The sequence below is a fragment of the Canis lupus genome, chromosome 15 (genome assembly GCF_003254725.2).
Source record: "Canis lupus dingo isolate Sandy chromosome 15, ASM325472v2, whole genome shotgun sequence".
In the NCBI taxonomy this organism is placed as follows: Eukaryota; Metazoa; Chordata; class Mammalia; order Carnivora; family Canidae; genus Canis; species Canis lupus.
Window position 1 is genome coordinate 35,649,175 of NC_064257.1, and position 25,826 is coordinate 35,675,000.

The 25,826-nt window shown below is 36.8% G+C and overlaps 1 protein-coding gene across 2 annotated transcripts in view; it reads right to left on the reverse strand.

Annotated features, from left to right (window-relative positions):
- Positions 1 to 25,826, reverse strand: part of NTN4 (netrin 4) — a 124,991-nt gene that overhangs the window by 82,107 nt on the left and 17,058 nt on the right. For both annotated transcript variants that reach the window (XM_025439153.3, XM_025439154.3), the window contains exon 3: positions 1,028 to 1,306. In XM_025439153.3, the coding sequence (XP_025294938.1) occupies positions 1,028 to 1,306 (279 nt within the window). The remainder of the gene's footprint in view (positions 1 to 1,027; positions 1,307 to 25,826) is intronic.

Sequence of the window (25,826 nt, forward strand, 5' to 3'; positions counted from 1 at the left end):
GTTCACAGTCCTTATGGCCCTGTCCTCTATTAGGGCTGGGAGAAAAGACAAATGTAGTAGTCTACTCACTAGAAAATGAAGCAAGGATACTTGGAAGTCTTTATATTTTTATTTATTTTTTGCTTTGATCAGAAGTATCAGAGTAAAGTATAACATTTAAAAATTGGAGTGCTCTCCTATTTGCCTTCTCTTTGCCTCATCCCTAGCCATCGTTCTGGGTGCGTCCCAAAAAGGAACTTGCTGTCTGGGCCACTTTGTATCCTCTTTTTTTTTTTTTTTTTTGGAAGAAGATGTGAGGACAATGACAGTAATTTTTCATCATTTTTCTATTCCTCTGTTGCTATCATTCAGTCCAACACCTTACCAAACACTAGTCCTAGCTCAGGTAACACACTGTCCTGAGGATACAAAGCTCATGTAGTCCCTGTCCTCAGAAGTTTGTGATCTCTCAGGAGATGCAGAATAGTAAAAGTTCAGAGGAAAGCACGAGGAGATGTGTGAACCCAGAGGAAAGAGAGTTTAAGTCTGGCTGAGGGTAAGAGGGGGTCAGTCCACTCCTCACAGAGGAGAATCACTATCATTCTATTTTGCTGGACAGCAAAAGATACTAGGCATTAAACTGAGGTTCTTGTTTTTTCCACTTTAAATCTACTCAACAATGGTCCCCATTGACTATAAAAGCTGGCTCCTGTGTGATAATGCCACTAATATGATTATGCCAACCTCTCCTGCTGCTCACCTTACACTTCATATCTGAAGGTCAAGGTACTAAAAATTGGCATGGATGTGTCCCAAGGAATCTGGCTATCATGCTTGACTATTTATAATTCTAAAATTGAAGATTAAAAAACAAGTTAAATGGCACTGTATAGGATGAGTATGGAGTCTGAGGAGTGAATCTGCAGAGGAAGAAACAGGAAGCATTATATGAGCATAGACCAGCCCTAAAGGAACTTAGATTACCAATGCCCAAAGCTTAAAGTAACTCACAGTTTGTTTCTCATAGGTGAGGAATTGTTTTACATACCACGTGGAATGCTCCTGGGGCCTTGACAGGTCTGAAGCCATCAACAGGTATGCATTGATCAGCATGGCCGTTACAGAAGCAGCTGCCCTTGACAATGAAATCATAAATTGCATAATGTGTAAAATGTTGGGGCTTTGCGGTCAGGTCGTTTCTCTGACACGGACAAGACTGTCGTTTCAACAGCTGCACACGGAGGTTGGTGATTTTCAGCTGCTCCTGTACCTTGGCACTGTAAGGGTTCTCTGCATCATATGGTGGTGACAAAGCTCTGAAAATAACCTATAAAGGAAAAAAAATACCATGAGTATATAGGACTATGTACAAACCCCCAGTCATTTGCCCCATGTAGTCTTGCTTTGATTTATATCTTTTGTCATCTGCAAGTGATAAGGTAAGAGGCTTTTAGAACTTGATCACACAGGTGTGCTGCTTATTCGATGCAGAAGGATAAACTGAGGAAACAGCAGAGTCCTGACTCTTGAGATGAAGGCAGCCGTGGAAAGACTGGGAAAAGCATTCTGGGCAGAAGGAAGAGCAAAGTTTAAAGGCCTTGACGCTGAATCAAGCCTGGCTTTTTAAAAGAACAACAAGGCCAGTGTGACTGAAGTCCAGGAAACAAGGGAAGTTTTTAGAGAAGAGGATGGAGCCAGTACATGACAGATGACAGAGAGTCCTTTAAAGGCCATGGTAGTTATTCTAACTGTAGTAGGAAGGTCATATGCAGCCAAGTGATATTATCTGATTTACATTTTTTTAATTTACATTTTTTAAAAAGATAACTCTTGCTTCTGTGAGGAGAATGGATTATGAAGGCTGAAGAATAGAGGCAGGAGGACCAATTAGGAAGTGACTGCAAAACCAAGATCTAGGTACTTCTATTTCCAAATGAGGTGTGACCCTTTTGAAGACTAATCAATTATTAATTGGAGCCCCTGTTGCTACAAATACTTTTGGTTCTCCTTTCCTGGAGAAAGCTTCCAAGCTTCTGACACATTTTTGGAAGATTCTCGCTAGTAGTAAATATACAGTCCTTCCAGGGTGGATTTGATTTCTGAAATTAGTTAAAAGTCCCTTACATCCCAATATAGAGAGTAAAATGGCTGATCAAGTTAGTTAACAGTACTTTGGTTAAATGTGAAGTATAAGTAATAAAACCGTTTTTCAACATGTGTGTTATAGATAGACTCGAAAGGCAATTGAAAACTCTAGTTCTGAGGAGGAAACCAGAGGGAGGAAGATTCAGAAGGGATGGTCTTTGGGCATGTCCATGTACCTATACATTATATGGGAGTAATAAAAGGAGCCCAGGAGTGGAGTGGTACAAAAACATGTCTAATGGATCTGTTAACTTTGAGGGAGTAGAGGCTGGTGGAAGAGGAAATCACTGCCAGTGGAAACCAATGAATATAAAAAAGGGATTCCAAGCTATCTCATAAAATAAACCAGTATTATAAGGAGGCCAACACTAAGTTATACCATATAATGAAGATTAAAAAAAAAAAACCCAAACAAAACCTCAAACAATCTTGTTAATTTATATAATGAGAGACAAAGCTCACCTGAAAAATTCTAAGGTATCTCTTGATTTTTAAAAGATATTTTAAAACTCTATTTGGAAATATTTTGATAGCCAAGTGGTTTAAAAATAAATTCATTATTAAAAAGTAGGCTTTGAATAAACTTCCATTTTGAGAGAATGTATCTAATAGTAGTTTTCCAGGAAAAAAATTCCTTAAGGTATACTTTGGATAGAAAAATTAATTTTAGAAATTGGCTTTTGCATTGAAAGTATGAAAATGCAAGAATCAAGTGTGCAGTATCACATCTCCAGGTGTGGAAATATGACTTTGGGGGAAGGGGTGATAATTCAATGGATACTCTCCATCCAGCAGCTGGAGTGATTCCCTGCCCCCACCCAAATACCTCCCATTTCTCTCAAAATAAAATACAAAGTCCTTATAACAGCCTTGCCTCATTTTTGTTCTTAGTGCATATTCCCAATTGACATACTGTAGTGGTAGCTCTAATGATTTACCATCTTCGCAGTCTAGAAAGTAAACTTCTTAAGGGTAATCACTAATCCCAGGACAGTGCCTGGTACACAGTCAATAGTCAATAAATTTTTGGTAAATGAATGGGTTATAACATGAATTGATTAATTATAACATTTGGTAAAGGAATTGATTGATTATAACATTGTTCTTGGCATTCAAGGTCTTAAAGGGATTCAGACACTGAATTCAAATTATAGCACTAGGAGGGAAGAGGTAGGAACCTGTATTATAAAAACAGTTATAAATAACTGAATCATTAATCAGTTTCTGCATTTCTAGCTATTTTTGAACTTGCAAAACTTGAAAAAAGTTGTACCCAAAGCTTTAACAATATTCTGCCCCATTTATTCACATGTAAAGTGGGAGAAAACAACATATGGAATAAAATTTTCCAACAAATAATATGTCACCTACTTGAAAGTCAATATAGAGGTACTATCTCTTTCACTTTTTACTTTTTTATTTATTTTGAGACACAGAGAGAGGCAGAGACACAGGCGGACAGAGAAGCAGGCTCCCTGTAGGGAGCCCGATGTGGGACTTGATCCCAGGACCCCGGGATCACGCCCTGAGCCCAAGGCAGACACTCAACCACTGAGCCACCCAGGAGTCCCACTTTTTAATTTTTTAAAAGAAAATTATTTTAGTTAAACTCAATTAATGAACCTATAGTGTATTATTAGTTTCAGAGGTAGAGTTCAGTGATTCATCAGTGGCATGTAACACCCAGTGTCTAGAAGTAATATCTCTTTTAATGAAAGCCTATATCCCAGCGTAATTTTACATTTGAATCATTAAACAAATAAAAAACACCGAATCCATTGTGAGTTTTAAATGGGGCTTATTTTTCATGATACCCCAAATACTGGCACTCTGTTATACATCGGTGAAGAACTCTAAATAAAACCAATAATGTGGCTCCCTCCTGGATTATCAACCAGAGTAATGCAAGGGCATGGAAAAGGCCACAGTGATAACCAAGTTTAAGTGTTCCACCAAAAAGCCTATAGCATACTTCTCTAAATTGCAGCCCACCCTTCCTTTTCCTCAACATTGGTAGCAACTATTTGCTCTCTCTGTTCCTATCACATATTTACCCTTGACATTTACCCAAGTTCCCTCCCCTCAGCCCCCCATATAGTCCCTTCCCCATTAGAATTGCTTAGCACATGCAAGGCTGGAGGAAGACCCATCAAGGTTTGTAGGAACTTAGAAGGTCTCTTGCTTCCTGAACCCAGACTGTGGAAGCTGAATGGCGGCTCTGTGCTCAGTGTGCATGACACCGCAGTTGGCACACGGATATCAGCAGGGAAGGGACATCATGACCCCTGAGGCTGCATGCTGGAAAGGAGACAACAAAGTGCCACAGACACAAAAGTGAACGGGAATTTAAACCATGAAATCTTTTTTCCAGAAAGGAGACGCCTTAATCTGATACTCTGGGAAATGGATCTACCCTTCGTCAGGAAACAGAGTGCGCCAATCCAGATGCTTCAAACTTCTGGCAGGTCGCCCTTTGGGTCCCACCCAGTTTTTCTTCAAACATCTCCAGAAGAAGCCTGCATGCCACTACTAAAATGAAGTAAGAAACAGTGTAGAAGCCCTCCTATCCTATCAGCCACTTCTGTTTTTGTCCCCATCAGGAGCAGGATGTATCTATGAGCCCATTACTGTTCCTCTGTCAAGGGCTGCCTCTGAAGATATGCTCCTGACAAGACATAGTTAGAAAGCCAGAGCGGAACTAAGATCAAGCCTGTTTTGATGTTTCCAGCTTGTTAGTGCTATTGGCCAGGACTTCCTGACCTTATTTTTCAAATTAAGAAAGTTGATTATGTTTCAGTGATTAATACTCTCACTATAGAGAAATCTGTCACTCAGAATGTAGGGGACACTAAGTATCTACAATGAGTTCCCCAAGACAGGCAGAAATAACACCAACTCCACAATATTTTCCCACCTAAACTTCTGTATATATACATATAGAATATAATGTAGACAGCTTTGTTTCAACTTGACAATACTGTGTGAATTTTTTCCAACTCAATAAAAATATCTCTACATCAGTGGTTCTCAAAGTGTGGCCCCCAAACCAAGAACATCAGCATCAAACTGGGAACTAGTTAGAAGGGTAAATTCTATTTATTTATTTATTTGAGAGAGAGAGAGAGAGCAGGAGGGAGAGGAAGAGGGAGAGAGAATCTGAAGCATACTCTGTGCCAAGCACAGAGCCTGATATGGAACACAGCCCCACTACCATGAGATCGTAACCTGGTCCAAAACCAAGAGTCAGGTGCTCAACCGACTAAGCCACCCTGGTGCCCCAGAAATGCAAATTCTTGAGCCCTATACCAGGCTGAATGTTCAGAAGCTCTGGAGGTGGGGCCCAGCAGTCTGGGTTTCAACAAGCCTTCCAGATGATTCTGACGCACAATAAAGTTTGAGAAACGCTCCTACATAATGTAAAAATCTGTTTAGAAATCCATTGTGTGATATGATATAATTTATTTAACCAGGCTGCTGTTGTTAGGCATCTAGATTGTCTCCAGCTTTTCAATATAACCAATTCCAGTGAACAATTATATAGCTAAAATGCAGAAGTTTATAATAATATCCTGAAGATATATTTCCAAAAGTGAAATCAGTGGTTTCAATGAAATGCATAATTTAAAAACATAGCTGAGCTTCTGAATGAATCATAGGCCCTTTCCTACCTAATCTGTAGAATCTTCCCATTTCTCTGGTCTTGCCACACTTTCTAAGCCTGGAATACCTCAAACTTTCCTAAGGATCTGGATTTTTACCTTAGGTTATGCCATTTCTTATGCCCAAGTCTAACAAGAGAGATCCTTAAAAAGTTGCGAACAGGTTAGAATTACCTATATGTTTTCTTTTCTGATGCTCACTAATACTGAAAATTAGTTAAAATAGTATTCCATATGACTTATTTTTACTCTGAGATGAAACTTTCAACAGAGTATTAACACGATATGGACAGAATAAGAAGTAGAGTAAATATTAGATACATAATAGTCAAGGGATTCTGTTAGTATCAAACTCATACCCTAAATATTGCTCCATAACTAAAATTTTATCACCTATGTTATTAGATCACAATAACTTAAGAAACTTAGTTATCACATTTTTAAAAATTCTTTTTAGCTACTAGCTTGAGGAATATTTCAGATCCAAGTTGATTACCCATCTTGTGGATTCTGTTGGCACTTGTCTTTCCATGATAGCACTTTCACATTAGTAAACGTTATTGCGTATTTACTTGTCTGTATCACATAATAGACTCTGCTCAATGGGCAGGAATCTTGTTTGTCTGGCTAACAGCTGTGTTCCCCAGCATGTCCCACAGTCTCTGGCATATTATAGCATTTCATGATTACATTGAATGAATAAGTGAATGAACTATTTTTCCAAATAGTATTTTTAAAAAGGAGAAATGAAATAGGGAACAGGATTTAGAAGAATACAGATGCCTGGGTGGCTCAGCGGTTGAGCATCTGCCTTCGGCCCAGGATGTGATCCTGGAGACCCAGGATCGAGTCTCGCATTGGGCTCCCCGCATGGAGCCTGCTTTTCCCTCTGCCTCTCTCTCTACCTCTCTGTGTGTGTGTCTCTCATGAATAAATAAATAAAATCTTAAAAAAAAAAAAAAGGATTTGGAAGAATAAAAAAGCAAAATGTTTTTACCACAAGTTCTGCACTCCTGATGAAAAGTATATGAACACACACATATTATGTATAAATACCTATGTAAAAATATGTAATACATTTCAAATGGTTTTATGGTTTCCTTTTCTTCAAGAGCACACAAGATCTTTCATATTCTTAAGAAAATGGTTCAGACAGGCATGATTAAGCACCCAAACACATAGAAATATTAGGTCTTTTGGATGGTTTCTGGTCTAGTTTTCTTATTTACTAAAACTGGAAACTTTAGGATCATAACTGCAATCGTTCTTTAATGGGTTTTTAAAATTCTTGAATCTTCATGTTCTCAAGAAAGCATTTTACTTTCACTGGTTTTTCTCGTGTTTTTCTATTTCATTTTTGCTTTTACTTCTATTACTCTCTTTTACTTACTTGCGTTTAATTTTCTCTTCTTTTACTAGTTTTTTTTTCTTTTACTAGTTTCTTAAAATAGAACTGTAGATCATTGATTTGAGGCCTTCCCCTCCTCACCAAATACTTCTTCAGTTGTATCCAATAAATTTTGATATGTTGTGTTTTCAGATCAAAATCCTTTCTAATTTCCCGTTTCATTTCCTTTTTGACCCATGAATTATTCAAAAGTATGTTATCCAATTTCTAAATATTTGTAGATTTCCCTGATACCTCCTGTTATTGATTTCTAATTTAATGCTTTTGTGATCAGAGAACATACTTTGTATGATTTGATTCTTTTATATTTATCAGTATTTGTTTTACGGTCTATCTTGATAAATGGTCCTTGTGCCCTTGAAAGGATTGTGTATGCTACTGTATTTGGTAAACTATTATATAAATGTTAATTAATTGGGTTAAGTTGGTTGGCAGTATTAATCAAATCTCTGTATCCTTACTGATTTTCTCTACTTGTTTTACCAATTATAGAGAAAAAGACCTGGAAAACTCCCAACTATATTTTTTCAACTCATCTGTTTCTTCTTGCCGTTTTTGCTTCATGTATTCTGAAGCCTTGCTATTAGGTCCATAAACATTTAGGATTGTTATATTCTCTTGATAAGTTAGCTCCTTTATCAATATGAAATGTCCCTCTTTATCTCTGGTAATACGCTTTGATCTGAAATCTACTTTTTCTAACAATAATATAGTCACTACCAAAAGCTTTCTTTTATTAGTGTTAGCATGGTATGTCTTTTTCTATTCTTTTACTTTTATTTTTAAATTTATTTTATTTTTTTAAGATTTTTTAAAATTGTATTTATTCATAAGAGACACAAAGAGAGGCAGAGACACAGTTAGAGGGAAAAGCAGGCTCCCTGTGGGAAGCCTGATGGGGGACTTGATCCCCAAACTCCAGAATCACGACTTGAACCAAAGGCAGATGCTCAACCACTGAGCCACCCAGGTGCCTCCCATTCTTTTACTTTTAACTGAATTATGCTTTTGTATTTAATTAATTAATTAATTTATTTATTTATTTATTTATAGCAGTGGGTGGGGTGGAGGGAAGAGGAGAGAATCTCAAGAAGACTCCCCACTAAGTATGGAGCCCAATGTAGGCTTGATCTCACAACCCTGAGATCAAGATCTGAGCTGAAATCAAGAGTTGGACACTTAACCAACTGAACCACCCAGGCACCCCACCCCAGTTATGTCTTTATATTTAAAGTTAATTTCTTGGGGCACCTGGGTGGCTCAGTCAGTTAAGTACCCAACCCTTGATTTCAGCTCAGGTCTTGATCTCAGGGTCCTGAGCTCAAACCCCATGCTCCCAGCATGGAGCCTACTTAAAAATAAATGTGAATTTCCTCAGTTGCATCTTTTAAAAAATTTTATCCAATTTGATAACCTACTCCTTTAATTGGAGTGTTTAGATCATTTACATTCAATGTGACTGTTGATATGGTTGTTTTTAAATCTGGTTTTTGGTTTTTGTTTATATTCTATTCCTCTTTTTTTTCTATTGTCTTTTGGATTGATAATATTAGGGTCCTTTTTATTTCCTTTTTTGTTTATTAGTTGTAACTTTAAAAAAAAAACAGTGGTTGCTTTAGAGTTTATAGTATACATCCTTAACTTAATACAGTCTATCCTTAGGTACTATTTATTACTTCACATATAGCATAAGAAACTTAGAACACCGTAGTCCCCTTTCCTCCTTTCAACCAGTGCTCCATTGTTGTCATACATTTGACTTCTATATATAATACAAACTTCAGAACACATTAATATTTTTGCTCTAACAAGTCAATTATCTTTTATTTATTTATTTATTTATTTATTTATTTATTTATTTTTATTTTTATTTTATTTTATTTTTTAAGTAAACTCTATCTCCAATGTTTGGGCTCAAATTCATGACCCCAAGGTCAAGAGTCACATGCTCTAAGCCAAGTGTCCCTCAATTATCTTTTAAAAAGATTTTTAAAATAAGAAAAAAAAGTATTTTGCATGTATCCACTTATTTTCCCTTTTTGATGATTTTCACTCCTTTGTGTATATAGATCCAGATATCTATTTGACATCATTTTTCTTCTGCCTGACGGACTTCTTTCAATATTTCCTGTAATGAAAATCTGCTGGTTAATGAACTTTTTTCTCTTCTATGTCTGAAAAGTATTTATTTCATCTTAATTTTTAAAAGATATATTTACTGGGTATAGAACTGTAGGTTGATAATTTTTTTTCTATCAGTACTTTCAGGACCTGCCCCACTGTTTTTTGCCTTGCTTTGTTTCTGTCAAAAAGGTTTCATTCTTACATTTGTTCTTCTGTTCATCATGAGTTATTTTTTCATCTGGCTGCTTTAAGATTTTCTCTTTATTATTTCTTATTAAACAAATTAATTATGATGTGCCTTGGGATATTTTTCTTCTTGTTTCTGTGTTTAAGGCTTGTTGTACTTCTTGGATCTGTGGATTTATAGTTACAATCAAATTTAGAAAAACTACAGCCTTTCTTTCTTTCTTTCATTCATTCATTCATATTTTTTTCTGTTCCCTTCCTTTTTCCTCTCTCCTTTGTGGACTCCAACTACACATACATTAGACTGCTTGAAATTATTCCTCAGCTCACTGATTGATTGATTGATTGATTGATCTGTCTTTCTTCCCCCATGTTTCATATTGAATCACTTCTATTACTCTGTAGTGAACTTCACAAATCTTCTCTTCTACTAATCCCATTCGATGTATTTTTCTTTTTTCCTCCATTCAATGTATTTTTTTTTAATTTTTATTTATTTATGATAGTCACAGAGAGAGAGAGAGAGGCAGAGACACAGGCAGAGGGAGAAGCAGGCTCCATGCACCGGGAGCCCGATGTGGGATTCGATCCCGGGTCTCCAGGATCGCGCCCTGGGCCAAAGGCAGGCGCCAAACCGCTGCGCCACCCAGGGATCCCAATTCAATGTATTTTTCATCTCAGACATTATATTTTTCAATAGTGAAAGTTCAGCTTAGATTTTTGCTATATTTTTCATGCTCTGCTTAACATGGTCAATCTTTCCTCTACACTCTTGAACATAAGAAACATAGTTTTTTTTTAAGATTTTTATTTATTTATTCATAGAGACACAGAGAGAGAGAGAGAGAGAGAGAGAGGCAGAGGGAGAAGCAGGCTCCATGCAGGGAGCCCAACATAGGACTCGATCCCGGGCCATCAGGATCACACCCTAGGCTACAGGCAGCACCAAACCACTGCGCCACAGGGGCTGCCCAAGAAACATAGTTATAACTGTTGTAATGTTCTTGACTCCTAATTCCATCATTTGCATCACTTGTGGATCTGTTTCTATTAATGTTTACATTCATTATGGGTTATATTTCCCTGCTTTTTTGCGTGGCTTGGTTTGTTGCAAAATGCTGTGAATTTTATCTTGTTGAGTGCTGAATACTTTTGTATTCTTGAGCTTCCTTCTGAGATGCAATTAGATTACTTGAAAATAGCTCAATCGTTTTGAGGCTTGCTTTTAAGTTTTGTTAGGTGGGACTGATGTATCCTTTAGTATAGGGCTAATTCTGCCCTTTTATTGAAGCAGTACCCTTCTAATTACTATTACAAGGTTGAATTACAAGATTTTCCACTCCAGCTGACTACTCCTCGTCCTTATAACCTCTGAGGATTTGCTTCTTCTCTCTTTTAGGGTAGTTCTTTCTTTGGCCTCAGTAGTTTTCTTACACAACTGTGTTTATCAATATACTGGAAGTCTCTTCCAGTATTCTGCTCTCCTCTCTCATACTCTGCCTTGCAAACTCTAGTCATCTTTCCTTCCCAGACTCTCAGCTCTTTAATTAAAAAAATCCATTAGCCTCCTCCTAGGTTCCTGCTCTCTGCACCCCAGCCTGGAAGCTCTTTCCAGATAATAAACTGGGACAGTCATAGAGCTCATCTCATTTGCTTTTGCTCTTTCAGGGATCACTGTTCTCTGCTACCTGATATCCAAAATCTGAAAACAGTTGTTTCATATATTTCATCCATTTTATTTTAGTTGTTTTAAGCAGCAGGGTTAGTTTGGTTCTTGTTACTGCATGTTGGATAAGAGCTAAAGTCTAAAACACAAAGGCAGCTTAACTTTTCTGAAGTACAATTTATAAAACTGTAACTCGATTAAGCCCTTATTTTTTTTTAAGACTTGTTTATTTGAGAGAGAGAGAGACAGCACAAGTGGGAGGGACAAAAGGAGAGGGAGAGAGTCTGAAGTGGACTCTGTTCTGAGCATGGAGTCTGATGTGGGGCTTGATTCCAGAATCCTGAGATCATGACCTGAGCGAAATCAAGTCAGTTGCTTAACTAACTGCACCACCCAGGTGCCCCAAGCCCTTATTTTTATATAAAAATTTCTAGAAATGACATATTGACTTTTTAGTAGAGATTTTATTTATTTGAGAGAAAGAATGAGCATGGATGGCAGAGGGAGAGGGCAAAGCAGGCTCCCCACTGAGCAGCGAGCCTGATGCAGGAATGATCCCAGGACTCTGGGACTATGACCTGAGCTAAAGGTACTTAACTGACTAAGCCACCCAGGTGCCCCTGGGAGTTTGATAATAATAGAAGTATGGTCAGATTTAGTAGATTAAAAATCCTGGAAAAACAAATTAGTTTTCTTACTGGTATCTCAAGCTAAGAAATGTGAAAAGTAATTTAAAATATAAATATCTAAATTTTCTAAGTTTCTTCAATAATTCTATTTTAGGGGATCCCTGGGTGGCTCAGCAGTTTAGCGCCTGCCTTCAGCCCAGGGCATATCCTGGAGTCCCGGGATCGAGTCCCACATCAGGCTCCCTGCATGAAGCCTGCTTCTCCCTCTGCCTGTGTCTCTGCCTCTCTCTCTCTCTCTCTCTCTCTCTGTGTCTCTCATGAGTAAATAAATAAAATCTTTAAAAAAATAATTCTATTTTAGTAATTTGTACCTTTTAATAAATGGGTAACCCTCACTATAACTTTCTTTATAATTTATGATACCTGTTATACTTGTCTATCTTATATTTTTTATGTTTATGCTATGTTTTGATTCATCTTTATATTCTCATCTAATACCATGTCTTATAGATTCTCAATAATATGTATTGGGGCACCTGAGTGGCTCAGTTGGCTAAGCTTCCAATTGAGCCCCATGTTGGGCTCTACACTCTGCATGGAGTCTGCTTGAGATTCTCTCTCCTTTCTCTCTCTCTCTCTCTCTCTCTCTCAAATAAATAAATAAATAAATCTTTAAAAAATGTATTGAAGGAGTGAGTCATTATAGAATTATGTTAAGACAAATTTATTTTAATTTTGTGATATAAGAATAATAATATAAATAAAATAAAATTGGGCACCAGGGTGGCTAAGTTGGTTGAACATCAGTCTTTGGCTCAGGTCATGATCCAGGGTCCTAGGCCTCTGCCTCTCCTTCTTACTCATGCTCCCTTTCTCTCAAAAATAAATAAATAAATAAATAAATAAATAAATAAATAAATAAATATTTCAGAAAAGTAAAGATTAAAAAATGCATATATAATAAAATATTCATATAATGTGCATTTTATTCATAAGAGGATATACTAGGTACATGGTAATTCACAATAAACTATTATCTTACAAAATATCTTACTACATGCTAATCTTATACCATATTCAACATGACTAGTAAAATTTTACTTTATAGAAAAAATGAATTTAATATTAGTAAAAATTAAAATACTTTTTGAAGGGCACCTGGGTGGCTCAGTGGTTGAGTGTCTGCTCAAGTCGTGATCCCGGAGTCCTGGGATCAAGTCTCCCTCTGCCTATGTCTTTGCCTCTTTCTGTGTCTCTCATGAACAATAAATAAAATCTTTAAAAATAAATAAAATAAATACTTCTTGAGTGCTAAATTTGAATAATGTATTTTCAGGAATAAACTTACACCCACTGCAAGAATGACAGCATATTTAGAGAGGAATCCTGGATCTCTGGCCTAATATAATAAAAAGACAAATCAGCACTAAAAATGATTTCTGTAGAAGAAAAATAATCATAGTTCTTCCTTACTCTATTTAAGCCCAGTTAGAATAACATCTATATTGAGAAATATTTCCAATTGTATTCATTTGTTTTATGTGGTTGTTTGCTAATTGTTTACAAATAGCATCTGGTTAATTCGGTTAAATATTGTTACACATTGACAACTGTTCCATTTCTTGTTAGGTGGATGGTATACCTAAGACCTAAGCATGGAAACTGATATATTTATCTCCATTTCTACATTTATCAAGCTTCGTTATCTACTGTTTATTCAATATCAAACCTGATATTAAATATCAAGTTCCTGAGATTTAGTAGGATTCACGCATTCCAGTTCTATATTGTCACCCCACTAACAAGGAAGGTTTTATATTAATTGACTTCTGAGGCTATTGGCACCATTTAAGTTGAAGTCATAGGTATTTGAGATGAAAAAGCACAGGTTCTTTGAGTGAGTACATATATCCTAGTATGTTCTTGAAACAGGTTTCCTGCTTTTTGGATAGGCACCTTTGAGAAAATATGTGACGTTTCAGGCTTTTAAAGGGTTTCAGTGAGTGGGAGTTTGGGTTTCATGGAGGGAGAAGGCTGGACAAGGAGAAGATAGCATAATTGACAGGTGGGCGTCTGCAGCTGAGCAGCTGGTTGGTTTAATTTTAGAACATTCGTCCTTGACTGTGCCACTTTAAGTGGAGCACCTACTTGTCTTGAGAAGTGTGTCTGTCTCTTGGGCAGGACCAAAATCCTTTTTGCTTACATTCTGGAGCATTAGGCACCCTGTTTGATCAGATAGCCCACCTTTTAAAGTGGGAGAGTCTTATCTACTCAACTAGTCCTTCTAAGATAGGACAATATAACCTAATAAAGCTTTCAATGGAGCAAGCTGAGGAATGCAGTGCACTCAAGTGACTTACTTGTACGATAATAACCTCGATTTGGAAGTACACAAAAGCCTCTTTGCATGTTTCAAGGGCATATTTACAGTTCTAAAGTGATGAAAGGCAGCTTCTTAAATATCTTCAGGGGCAAGGAAAGTGACAGAACTGCAAGGAAGGACAAGAAACAAGAGAGAAAACCAAAATAAAAATAAAGATTGGGGCTAAAAATAAAATATAAAAATCTCCAATACATTTGGAATCCTAGCTTTTCCTTTTTCCCTCAGTACTTGGAATCATAGGATTTGAGTGTCAGAAAAGTCCTTACCAATGAATGATCTAGTCCAACTAGAGAAAACTGGGGCACAGAGGACTGAAAGTGACTTGCCAAAAGTCAACCGACAGGCTTGTGACAGCTATGACTGGAACCCAGTTTCCTGACTTCCAATCCAATGATTTTTCTACTATATCCCACTCTATACATGTTTGGCAGCTAGCCATTCCTGGATTAAAGTTAAATTTAAAATTAAAGAAAATATAACATATGATTAAAGAAACCTGTGCTTAAAGAAAATATAACATACAATTGATCACACTTCCACTCGTCTTCCTAATAATGGATAGACTAACAGTACCTCCTTTATTCTAGTAATGGATGTAACTAACCAGATCCTTGATAAAAGTAATGATACTTGCTTCCTATTGGTTCACAGGGATGCAGTGAATTTTTTTAAAAAGGTATCATATGTAGAAATGCCTTTGAAAAAGCACCGCTCTTTATAAATACAATTGATTAATAGCCTTTTCCTGGGGGCCTGCCTTGTTTTTGCCAATCTTTGAGCCCTATCAGTGAATGCAGCTCAGTGGCTAGGATTCATTGATGGGCCTCTCCAATGCGGATTGCCTGTCTCCCTGGGTAACTTCCCAATCTTGATCACCTCTGTTTCTTATCACCATGCTTGTTTGGCCCACCATTCAGAATACACTCTACTTCACCTTGGGTCACCAATACCTTCTATTTGCCTGACTTGTGCTGCCAATTGCATGCATAATCTCTTTGCTTTCACAGTGTCCCATCACTTCCAACTCTTGCTCCCTCTTTTTGTACCACTTTATACTCTAATCATACTGGACTCCTTTCTGATCCTAGAAAGCTCTTTGGTCCCTCTCCCTTCCTGGTCTTTGCTTTCACTATTCCCCCTGTCAGAAATACTTTCCACCCTCTTTGTCATTGACACGCACTGCTCTACTCCCTTCCTTGGCCCACTCTTAACCTGTCTTTTAGATGTCATCTTAAATGTCATTTTATTCAGGAAGCTTTCTTCACCATTCCTCTCCACTGCAAGCCTACATGAGATGTTCTTCCTAAGCGCCACCTCAAGCACCTATTATTTCTTTCAGTTGTAGAACTTAACATGTCTATTTTAATTGTTGTATTCCTTTCTAGACTGTCAGTTTCCCTTGCAGAGTGCCTTTTCTGCTTGCCCACTGCTGTATAGCCAATGCTGGATATACATATGAGTCAACATGTTTGTCAAAAGATCATACTCATGCTTAATAATGATTTACACTTTATGAACTGCCTGTATTTTTATTTATCTCATTTCACCCTTACAGTAAAACTATGGTATAGTGTTATTCATTCCTATTTTTCAGATACGGAAACTTTGAGAAGATGTTCATTGACTTGTCCATGGTCACCAAGTTAGTAAGTGGCAGAGCTAGCATTTGAACACAGGTTGTTGGGATCCAAGTTTGATATTATGACCACTAATAATAATAATAATTGGTTATGGAATAATTGAAGATCTTAATAAGGTGATCAGGGGAGTGAAATGATCAGAGCTTCCTTTCAGGAGAATAAATCTCACAAAGAGAAGAGCATGAACCATGGTGGGAGAAGGAAGGCAAGGTGAGCAGAACAGCCACATGTGAGGGGCAAAGAAACGAATATCAGAATGAACACCAAGGACTAAAGGCTAAGCCTTAGGGGCCACTCATAGTTAGAGGTCAGAAGGGAAGAGACAAGCCAGAAATAATAATAATAATAATAATAATAATAATAATAATAATAATAATAAAAGGATCAGGGTGAAATGTAGGAAAATAATGAAAATTCATCATTGTAAGAGCCAAAGAAAGTGAGAATGCACAGACAGAAAATGTAATTAATGATGGCAAATGCAACTGAGGAGGCAAGAAAGACGACAAAAACTTTTGGGGTTTGGCTGGCTTACAGAAGACTTTTGAGAGCCTAAATGGAATAAAGGACAGTCTGTAGAGCTTTCAAGAAAGAATAGGGGACAAGGAAATGGAAGCAAGAAAGAAGTGATTGAAGAATTTTGGCAGTTTGTTTATTCATTCATCAGTTGCTCGACATTTGGGTTATTTGCAGATTTGGGCTATTACGCATAAAGTGCTATGGGCATTCACACAGAAGTCATTGTGAGAACATAAGTTATTTCTCATGGGTATTTAGGAGAGGAATTGCCAGGTGGTATGGTAAGAGCATATTTAACTTTATAAGGAACTACAAGCCTGTTTTCTAAGGTGATTGCACTATTTTGCATCTCTACTAGCAACGTATGATAAAAGGTTAGCTGTCATAATACCTTACCAACACTTGGTATTGTCAGTCTTCTTAATTTTAGGCTTGATAATGAATGTAAACGGTGTCTCATTGTGATTTATTTTTATTTTTTATTTTTTTTCATTTGTTTTTATTTAGGTTTGATTTGCCGACATATAACACCCAGCGCTCATACCATCTCATTGTGATTTTAATGTGTGTTTCCCTGTTAACTAATGGTGTTGAACATCTTTTATCTGCTTATTTGACATACATCTTCTCTGATGAAGTGTCTGTTCAAATATTTTGCCCATGTTTTTTCCTTATTGTTTCTGAGTTAGGAGTTCTTTATAAATTCTGATACATAAATATATATTCAAGGTATGATTTGCAAATATTTTCTCCCAGTCTGTGGCTTGTCTTTACACTTTCTTAATAGTGTCTTAAAAGCAAAAGTTTTAAATTTTTATGAAATTCAGTTTATCAATATTTTCCTTTTACAGTATGTGCTTTTTGTGTGCCATCTAAAAAATGTTATCTTCACTCAAGGTCAAAGATATTCTCTTCCATGTTTTCTTCTAGAAATTGTATAGTTTCAGCTCTTACATTTAGGTTTATAGTCCACTTCAAGTTTATTTTTCTGTATGATGTGAACTGAGTGTTGAGATCTTTTTCTTTTTTGCAAATGGATGTCCAATTATTCCAGTATCATTTGTTGAAAAGACTATCCTTTCTTCATTGAATCACCTTGACAACTCTGTTTGATATGGTTTTCTTTATGATTCTTTTGTTTGAGATTTGTGGAGCTTCTTAGATCTGTAGATTTACCATTTCAGTCAATTTTGCCTACAATCCTTTTAAAGATTTTTTTGGTCCTTTGTTTCTCCTTTTAGACTTTAGTTACATGAATGTTGGACCACCCAATATTGTCCCACAGTTTACCAGTGCTCTTTTTATTCAATTTTCTTTTCTCTGTGTGCTTCATTAGCTTATAGTTTCTAGTACTCTGCCCTCAGATTCACCAACCTTTTTTCTGCACTATCTCATCTGCTATTAATTCCTTGTAGTACATTTTCATTTCAGATATTGCATTTTACATCTTTGGAAGTTCCATTTGGGTTTTTTTATATCATTTATTTCTGTCTTCAACATGTTTGTTGAATATGTGGAATATATTGATAATAGCTGCTTTAATGCCCTTATCTGCTTATCCTACCAGTTATGTTATTTCTGGGTGTGTTTCTATTAATTGATTTTTCTTCTAGTCAGAAGTGATGTTTTCATGCCTGTTAATTTTTGAATGAACATTAGACATGGTGAATTTTATATTATTGGTTGGTGGATTTTGTTGCATTTCTCTAAGAAGGATTAGACTTTGTTCTGACATGCAGTTGATTTCCTTGGGTCAGTTTAATACTTTTGAGGTTGTTTTAATTTTTGTTAGGGTGAATCCAGTCTAGCTTTTATTCTAGAGCTAATCTAATTCCTCTACTAAGGCCATCTGAGGACTCTGCACAGTGCCTGTGAATTATGAGGTCTTCCCACTTTGGATAGTAGGAACATGAACTAGTCCCTGTCTTATGGGAATACTAGGAATTGTTGAGCTAGCTATTACTTTCTGGAGGTTCTTTCCCCACTCTCATAGAGTTTTAGCTCACACATACACACTTCAGTATTTAGCCACAGATTTGAGGAGCTCTCTACAGATCTGCAGATTTCTTTTTTTTTTTTTTTTTGCAGATTTCTCCCTTTATTCTGTACCCTCTTCTCCCGTATTGTGTCCCACAAATCCTAGCTGCTTTGGCCTCTTTCAGCACTGATCTCTGTCTCCTCAACTCCATGAGACCATTGGACTATGGTTCCCTTCCTGTGCTGTAGCTTGGAAATGCCTCATTAGCAAGCTGGGCAATCACAGGGCTTGCCATGTTTGTTCTCCCTCTCTCAGAAATCAGTCTTATGCTATCTGTTGTCCAATGTCTGAAACAATTGCATCAGTTGGTTTTTTTTTTTTTCTGGTTTTCTAGTTTATTTATTTATTTATTTATTTTATAAATTTTTATTTATTCATGATAGTCACACAGAGAGAGAGAGAGGGGCAGAGACACAGGCAGAGGGAGAAGCAGGCTCCATGCACCGGGAGCCCGACGTGGGATTCGATCCCGGGTCTCCAGGATCACGCCCTGGGCCAAAGGCAGGCGCCAAACTGCTGCGCCACCCAGGGATCCCTGGTTTTCTAGTTTTTTTAATGTGAGAAGGTACTTATCATAGTAGTTAATACTTCAGGAGCAGAAGCAGAAATCTCATTTCAAACTGATAGCTTCCAAAATGTTGCAACTTCTGAAGTGTCAGAAATGAGAGAAAAGGAAAAACTTTTCTGATTTTGAGGAGATCCATTTGAATACTTAAATATAATTATCTTTCTTATTCCTTCTTGACCCATGTCACCTTCCTTCCTAAAGGGTTGAGGAATCTACTTGAGGTTTTTCCCTTGAGCAAATGACACATGCAAATGAAATTGCTTTTGATATAATTTGTTGCATTTGGAGGTGTACTTAGTACTTAAGCAGCAAAAACTATAGTGTTGCTGATATCCTTTTTTGTCTAAAGAAGATGAAATTATAACATCTCTGGAAGACAGTTTCGCTTACTGAATTAAAAGTTCCTAGGATTTCACTTTGTCTCTGCTACCATTCAACATGATCAGAACAAAGCTATTTATACTCTTTTATGCGTCAGCCACTTAACTGTAATATCAAGGTAATTTAATGAATAATGTGAAATTATGCATATAGTAAAAGTGAATTTTCCTGCAGCAGGACAGTACAGATATTCCTTTAAATGAAGGGCACTAAAGAAGTCATCCTTGGATTTCCAGTTTACTCATAAAATCTAGTCTCATTAGAAAAAAAGATAAATTGTTAATATCTAATCATTGTTAATATCCAGAAATTCTCTGGATCTGCCTAACTATATTTACATTTCTACAAATACATAGTTCTTGTCTTTTATCCCCTTCTTCAAGAGTAAGACAACTTTTAAACCCTAAAAGGGCCAAATGTGAATGAAATTACCCATTGGGGCAAAAGTTTGCAGCCATTTTTTTTTTTTCACATTAAAGGCTTTAAAATGTTTTTATCCTCTTCTGTTTATCCCTTCAATTAATTTTCCTTATTAAAATGCATGTATATATGCATTAAAAATAAACATTTTGTTAAAAATATTACAATAATGTTAAAAATAAACACTTTTCCTAACTGGATGCCACAGAAAACCATAGTTGGCAATTAGTTTGACTTTAAAACTAGCTTTCTTGTTGAACATGTGTGTGCCAATTGAGGGATTTCCATAATGCAAACCCTACATTAGAATGTGCTTTCAACTTTTTATTCAAGACAACCAAAATGTCCTGATTAAGGTTAAAAAAAAAAATCAAACTTTAAACACTGTTACCCTGGTGGGGAGATTTTGGCTACCAAACAAATAGACTTCAAAGGGACCTCCCAACTTTCTATAAACCACAGACAAATGTTTGCTATTACTGTAGTGCTTAGGTAGCCTAGGGCCACTTAGTCCTGCATTTGTAGGAGACCTTGAAGATAGGATTAATCACTACCATGAAAAGTTTTTCCAGTAGAGATGAATCTCATATACCTTTTCCCATTAAGTTCTAGTTTGACATTTAAAGATTAGTTACAAGAGTTAAATTAAGGAAGAGAACCGAAAGCTGAGACTTGCAGAAATAAAGACCAGTAACTGGCTTAAAAAGCAAAAACAAACAAACAAAGAAACAAACAAAAAACCCATATATTGTTCTCTCTACTTTGGCCTACATGTAGTTAAGTTACAGTTTGACTAAAGGACTGGTGGCCTAACTTATGAGATTCATAAATAGAAAACAATAAATTCTTTAAAATTAGTCTATGTTTTCTTCTGCTCCAGAATAGAGGTTTTTTGGACTAAAAATACAGAGTTTTTCAGGATGATTAAACCATTGGGCTTACAGAGCAAAAAGCCCATGATAGAAATTCTGCTGTCTAGAGAAAAACAGGCCAACAAATTCAGTCTCATTTCAGTTTTTGAGAATTTCTTTCTCATACATTAGAAAAGAAAAAAAAAGGTATTTTCAACCTGGATAGATTGCAAACTTGCCAGTATAAATTCTAATTGTGTCTCTTATCATTAGTGTCATTTTTGTTTCTAAAATTCCAGGTCTCTGTGACATTAAGCCTTTTAATAAAAGAATCACTTATTTATTAATTTAACCATGACATAACCAAGGGAACACTTCGTGTCAGGCATTGTGCAGAGTACTCTGGATAAAAAACTGAATAAGAAAATCAAGAATACACAGGATGTCAGTTGTCTCCTAATTCTTGAAAACTGAGCTCTGTCAGAAGTGCTGCTAGAAGATAACTCAAAATAATTTTAAAAAAAAATCAGAGAACATAAGGCCATTTAACCCAAACTTCTCAATGCAGAACATTTCCTCTAGAAGAGCTGATACCCATCCATTCTCTGCTAGATTCCACACCTTCATGAGGCAGCATGTTTCTTTTTTTTTTTTTTTTTTTTTACATGGTTCTAACTATTTAAAAGTTTCTCTGTGTTACTCTGTCCTCTATAACTTCTAATACTGGTCTTGGACCTACACAAAAATAAACCTACTTTATCTTCAATAAGGAAGCCCTTCAAATATTTAAGGCCAACTATCAGCTTAATTTTCATTCTCCAGGTAAAATATTTGCAGCATCTCATATTACAAAATTTCTAAACTATATGGTTGAGTAGCAAATGACCTCAGTTTTATTTATATGTGTAAGCTACCAATGACAATATTTTCCAGACATTTTCCTCCCTAAGATGTCAAACAAACTCTTAATTTCTGAGCATTTCTTTTTCTAATTTTATTTTATTTAATCCAAATGCATTTCAAAGTTTTTTTCTATAACCTAAGCAATATTCAGATTTTAAAAAGATTTATAGTACGTACAATACAGCAGTTTGGGAAGAAATGAGGTTGATGAGTGGAGACAGTAGGGTGAGAGGAAATAAATGAATTCTCTATTAGAATATCATTTATGAAACCTCTTCAGCACCCACCTTCAATCATGGTAAAACAGGGAGGCAAGATTGTAATTCCAATGTCATTACTTTGGGAGATGAGGAAGAAGAATCACATTTACATCTCAATTGAATGTCGTAAAATCTGCATATTTCCATAACATCTGTCATTGTTTAGTTCATGAAAAAAATAATATTTCTGGTTACGTGCCAACTAAACTGACAGGCAAACTGACAGGTAAGGCTGGGGTTACAAAGGGTTGGGGGCCTGAGGGGAGGCTGCAGCAGTCTAAAGATTCAGTAGCTCCTAACAAAAGAGAATCCATCCTCCTTGCGATCTGAGAGAGGGGGAGAAGGAAGAAGCAATCCGAATGATGCAGGAGACTGGCTGGAAAGTGACCAGGGGATTAAAATGGCCTTTGAGGACAACAGTACTAGGGGCTAACTCCATAGGTAATGTGTCCTCTTGATTACCCTCACACCACCTCTAGACCATCTAGAAGTAGCTAAATGCTTTATCAAGTAGACTTTTTTAAAAAGGAGCAGAAATAATTTATCATTGAACTCTTAACCATGAATTTCCACGTGCACCTGGTGCATGTTTCATAAAGTTCTAGGAAAACAAGCGTGTATGAGTCCTGGTTACATCCTTTCAAACTGATAATCTTTTAACTATAACTCCCTAACTTATACAGGATCTCAGGAGAGACTTTTTGAGGCATATTATTTTCAGATCATTACTCTTAACAACATTTCTGCCACCACATAATCACAAAGAGTATACGTTCTTAGCAAAAGGATAAAGGCAGGTCCAAATAGGGAATCCAGACAAGAGCCAGGAACCTAGCTGCTTGCTTGCTCTGAGTTTGCTACCAAGCAACCTCTTACTAGAATCACTTGGAAATTCCTCCTTGAGTCTGAAATACTGACAAGGTGTATAGGTGGATACATTTTTTCCCCCAGTTTTGATAAGCAATTTTACTTTAGGCTCATATTTGTGTCTTACTGTAACATTGCCATCTAAAAATATCTTTAAAAACTTCATTCCTTATCTTGCACTTGACATAATATAGTTTAAAAAGAATTTGTAGAGTCACAGTAGATATGTAGGGCTAAATATGGAATGAAGAGACATGAAGTGCCCTTTGTACATCTGGTTTGTTCATTTTTCTCTAAATCTAACTCCTTTCCAGTCTATCTTTGCCTATGAAGACCACCTGGCTACTGCTTTAATAACAAGCAAATAATTCTTTTTTTTTTTTTCAAATAATTCTTTATATTCACTTTACCTACTATTAAATGACCCAAGGCTAATGTTCTCTGTCTGTCTGTCCAAAAGTACCAAATAAAAATACAGACCTTCAATGCTCTTGGAAACGCAGACAGTTGACCAGTGTTAATATGCAAAGACCCCCAACTCACAAATGGTTTGTGCTCTACATTTTTTTGGCAAATCATTGCCTAGGCTTTAGAATGCATTTTGTCTATTTTTGCTTACTGCTCTATCCTCAGAGGTTGGTATAGTGCTAGACACATAGTAGGAAGCCACATATTCGGCTGAATGACTAGATAAACTGGCCCCCAAATCCTACTTCACTAATAATGTAATTGAATTATATTATTATTATTATTAATTAGTATTTATATAGTACTTAGCCATTTAAAAAACACATTTATATATGCCCTATCTTACGCTTTCTCACACTGATTCAATTTACAAATGAATCTAAGGCCCATCACTTAAAGAGAGAGGCTATTGAGAGGTCTGAGTGAGAGGTAAGTGAGTTTGAGCTAAAGTGGTGCCAGTACAAGTGAGAGCGAACTTAGAGACAGAACCACCAGAGCCTGGTGATGGACTAAACATGTGCCTTCAACTCCTGTACTTGTGCTACCACGTTGCATCTAGTGCTATTTTGTAAGCTACAGATAAAATGTCATTTTTATGATTACAAAATAGAGACTTGGGGAGTAGGGACTCATTTCTTTTTTCCCCCCGCCACTCTTTTCTTCAACAGTGAAGTGACTTCCTTTCGCTCAAGGGTTAAGAAGGATCACTCACTTTGCAAAAAACAAGATCTCCCCCCAAAAAGATTATACCAAAATTGAGGGCTCCTGCCCCGCTAACCGGAAGACCTAATGTGACTACCTAAGCAATGCTAGCTAGGTTCCCAGGACCTGTGCTATTGTAGAACTTTGGGTCTAAAGGAATTTCTTAGTCATTTACTCACTCTATGGCATAATCTGTGGGTTCAGAGGTGAGTGAGATACTCAAGTCCTAAACCAACCTTTAAATCTGTACATGAATCCTCCCTGTAACATCTCTCGCTGGGGATCACTTAGCCTTTGCTGAAACCTTTCTTGAGATGAGAAGCTCAAGGAACTCTCCTTGTCTCTTGGATACATCTAAGTTTTTAAGAAAGTCTTTCTTTGGTCATATTCTTGCCTCCTGAAAGCATCAGAGTCCATTTAATCCCTCTTCAAACATCTGAAGAATGCTAGCAATTCCTGAACATCCATAAATCCTCTCTCATAAGCAAAATATCCTAAGTTAATTGTTCATTATATAATGAGATTTCTAACTGCTCTCACCCGTTCTTCTTGGCTTTCTCTAAATAGGAATATCTTGCCCTGAACATAATATTCTAGCTATGCTTTGGTGAGAGAACACAATAGAAGGACTAGTCTCTCCTTTGTTTGAAACATTATTCTATTAACGTAGCCTAAGATTGCACTAGCTTTTACAGCAGTCATAATATATTGTTGGCTCACATTGAGATTACAGTCCACTGAAACCCTGAGGTCTTTTTTCACATGAACGGCTGATAAGTTACACCTCTCTGGTGGTAGTACAATTGATGTTTGAAAAGAGGAATTTACATTCATCACCATTAAGTTTAATCTCATAAATTTACCCAAGAATTTTTCACACTGCTCCCCGAGTTGTCTTCCATAAACACTTCTGATTAGGCTATCCCTACCCAGAAGAGCTATTGATTGGTCCCCACTACCTGCAGAATCCAGTCTAAAATATTGACACACTAGACCATGTATAATCTGACCTGATTCTCCAGGGCCAACCTTATCTTTCTCCCATCCCTCTCCCTCCCTCACGCCCTACCATACCATAGGCTCCAACCATTCTGAGGGTTGGCTTTCCTTAGGTGCAATTTTCCATGGAATTCCCTTCTCTGTCTCTCAGTTCTTATTCATCCTTTAAAAGCAGCAATTCAGGGATCCCTGGGTGGCGCAGTGGTTTAGCGCCTGCCTTTGGCCCAGGGCGCGATCCTGGAGACCTGGGATCGAGTCCCACGTCGGAACTCCCTGTGCATGGAGCCTGCTTCTCCCTCTGCCTATGTCTCTGCCTCTCTCTCTCTCTCTGTGTGACTATCATAAATAAGTAAAAAAATTAAAAAAAAATTAAAAGCAGCAATTCAGAAGTCTCAATTGGATTATAAACTCCTTAAGGCAGGAATATACTACAGTGAATTTCAAGGCAACTGGAAAGAGACATAGCTTCCAAATCTTATTTTTTAAAGTATTTTTGTCTGCTTTGTCAAAGGAAATACTTAAACTTCTTTCTTCAAAGCTACTTTCCCCTCCCCTCCTAGAAATGCAGGTAAGTTTGAATTTGACTTACTTGAAATAGCAATTCTTAGGGAGAGGGAATAACAAGCTTTTCAGTTTTTCCAAGAGAAACAAGTAGCTACACAGTTTCTCCAGAGGCAGTGCCATGAGGTGATTGTTTCCTAGAAGCCTGAAACAACCACCCCTGTACCCAGCAGAGCATTGTGAGAAGAAGCCCAGCTGTTTGAAACACTGCAGAGCATAATCAGGAGGCCCTCTATGCAATCATTTCCAATGATACTGATGAAAAATTAAATGAACCCCCAAGTTAACCTTCCATGCACCTTTATCTGTCTTTCTAGAGGTGGTGATAGATTTTTACCTTTTCATTTGTGCCAGGCCTTCACGGATTAGAAACAAAGCCCATGGTTTGGGTTTGCAAAGACGTGGAACCTGTGACATTGTCCTTGCCGAGAAACTGTACTGATGAACTGCCTCAGGATCTGTCATCATAA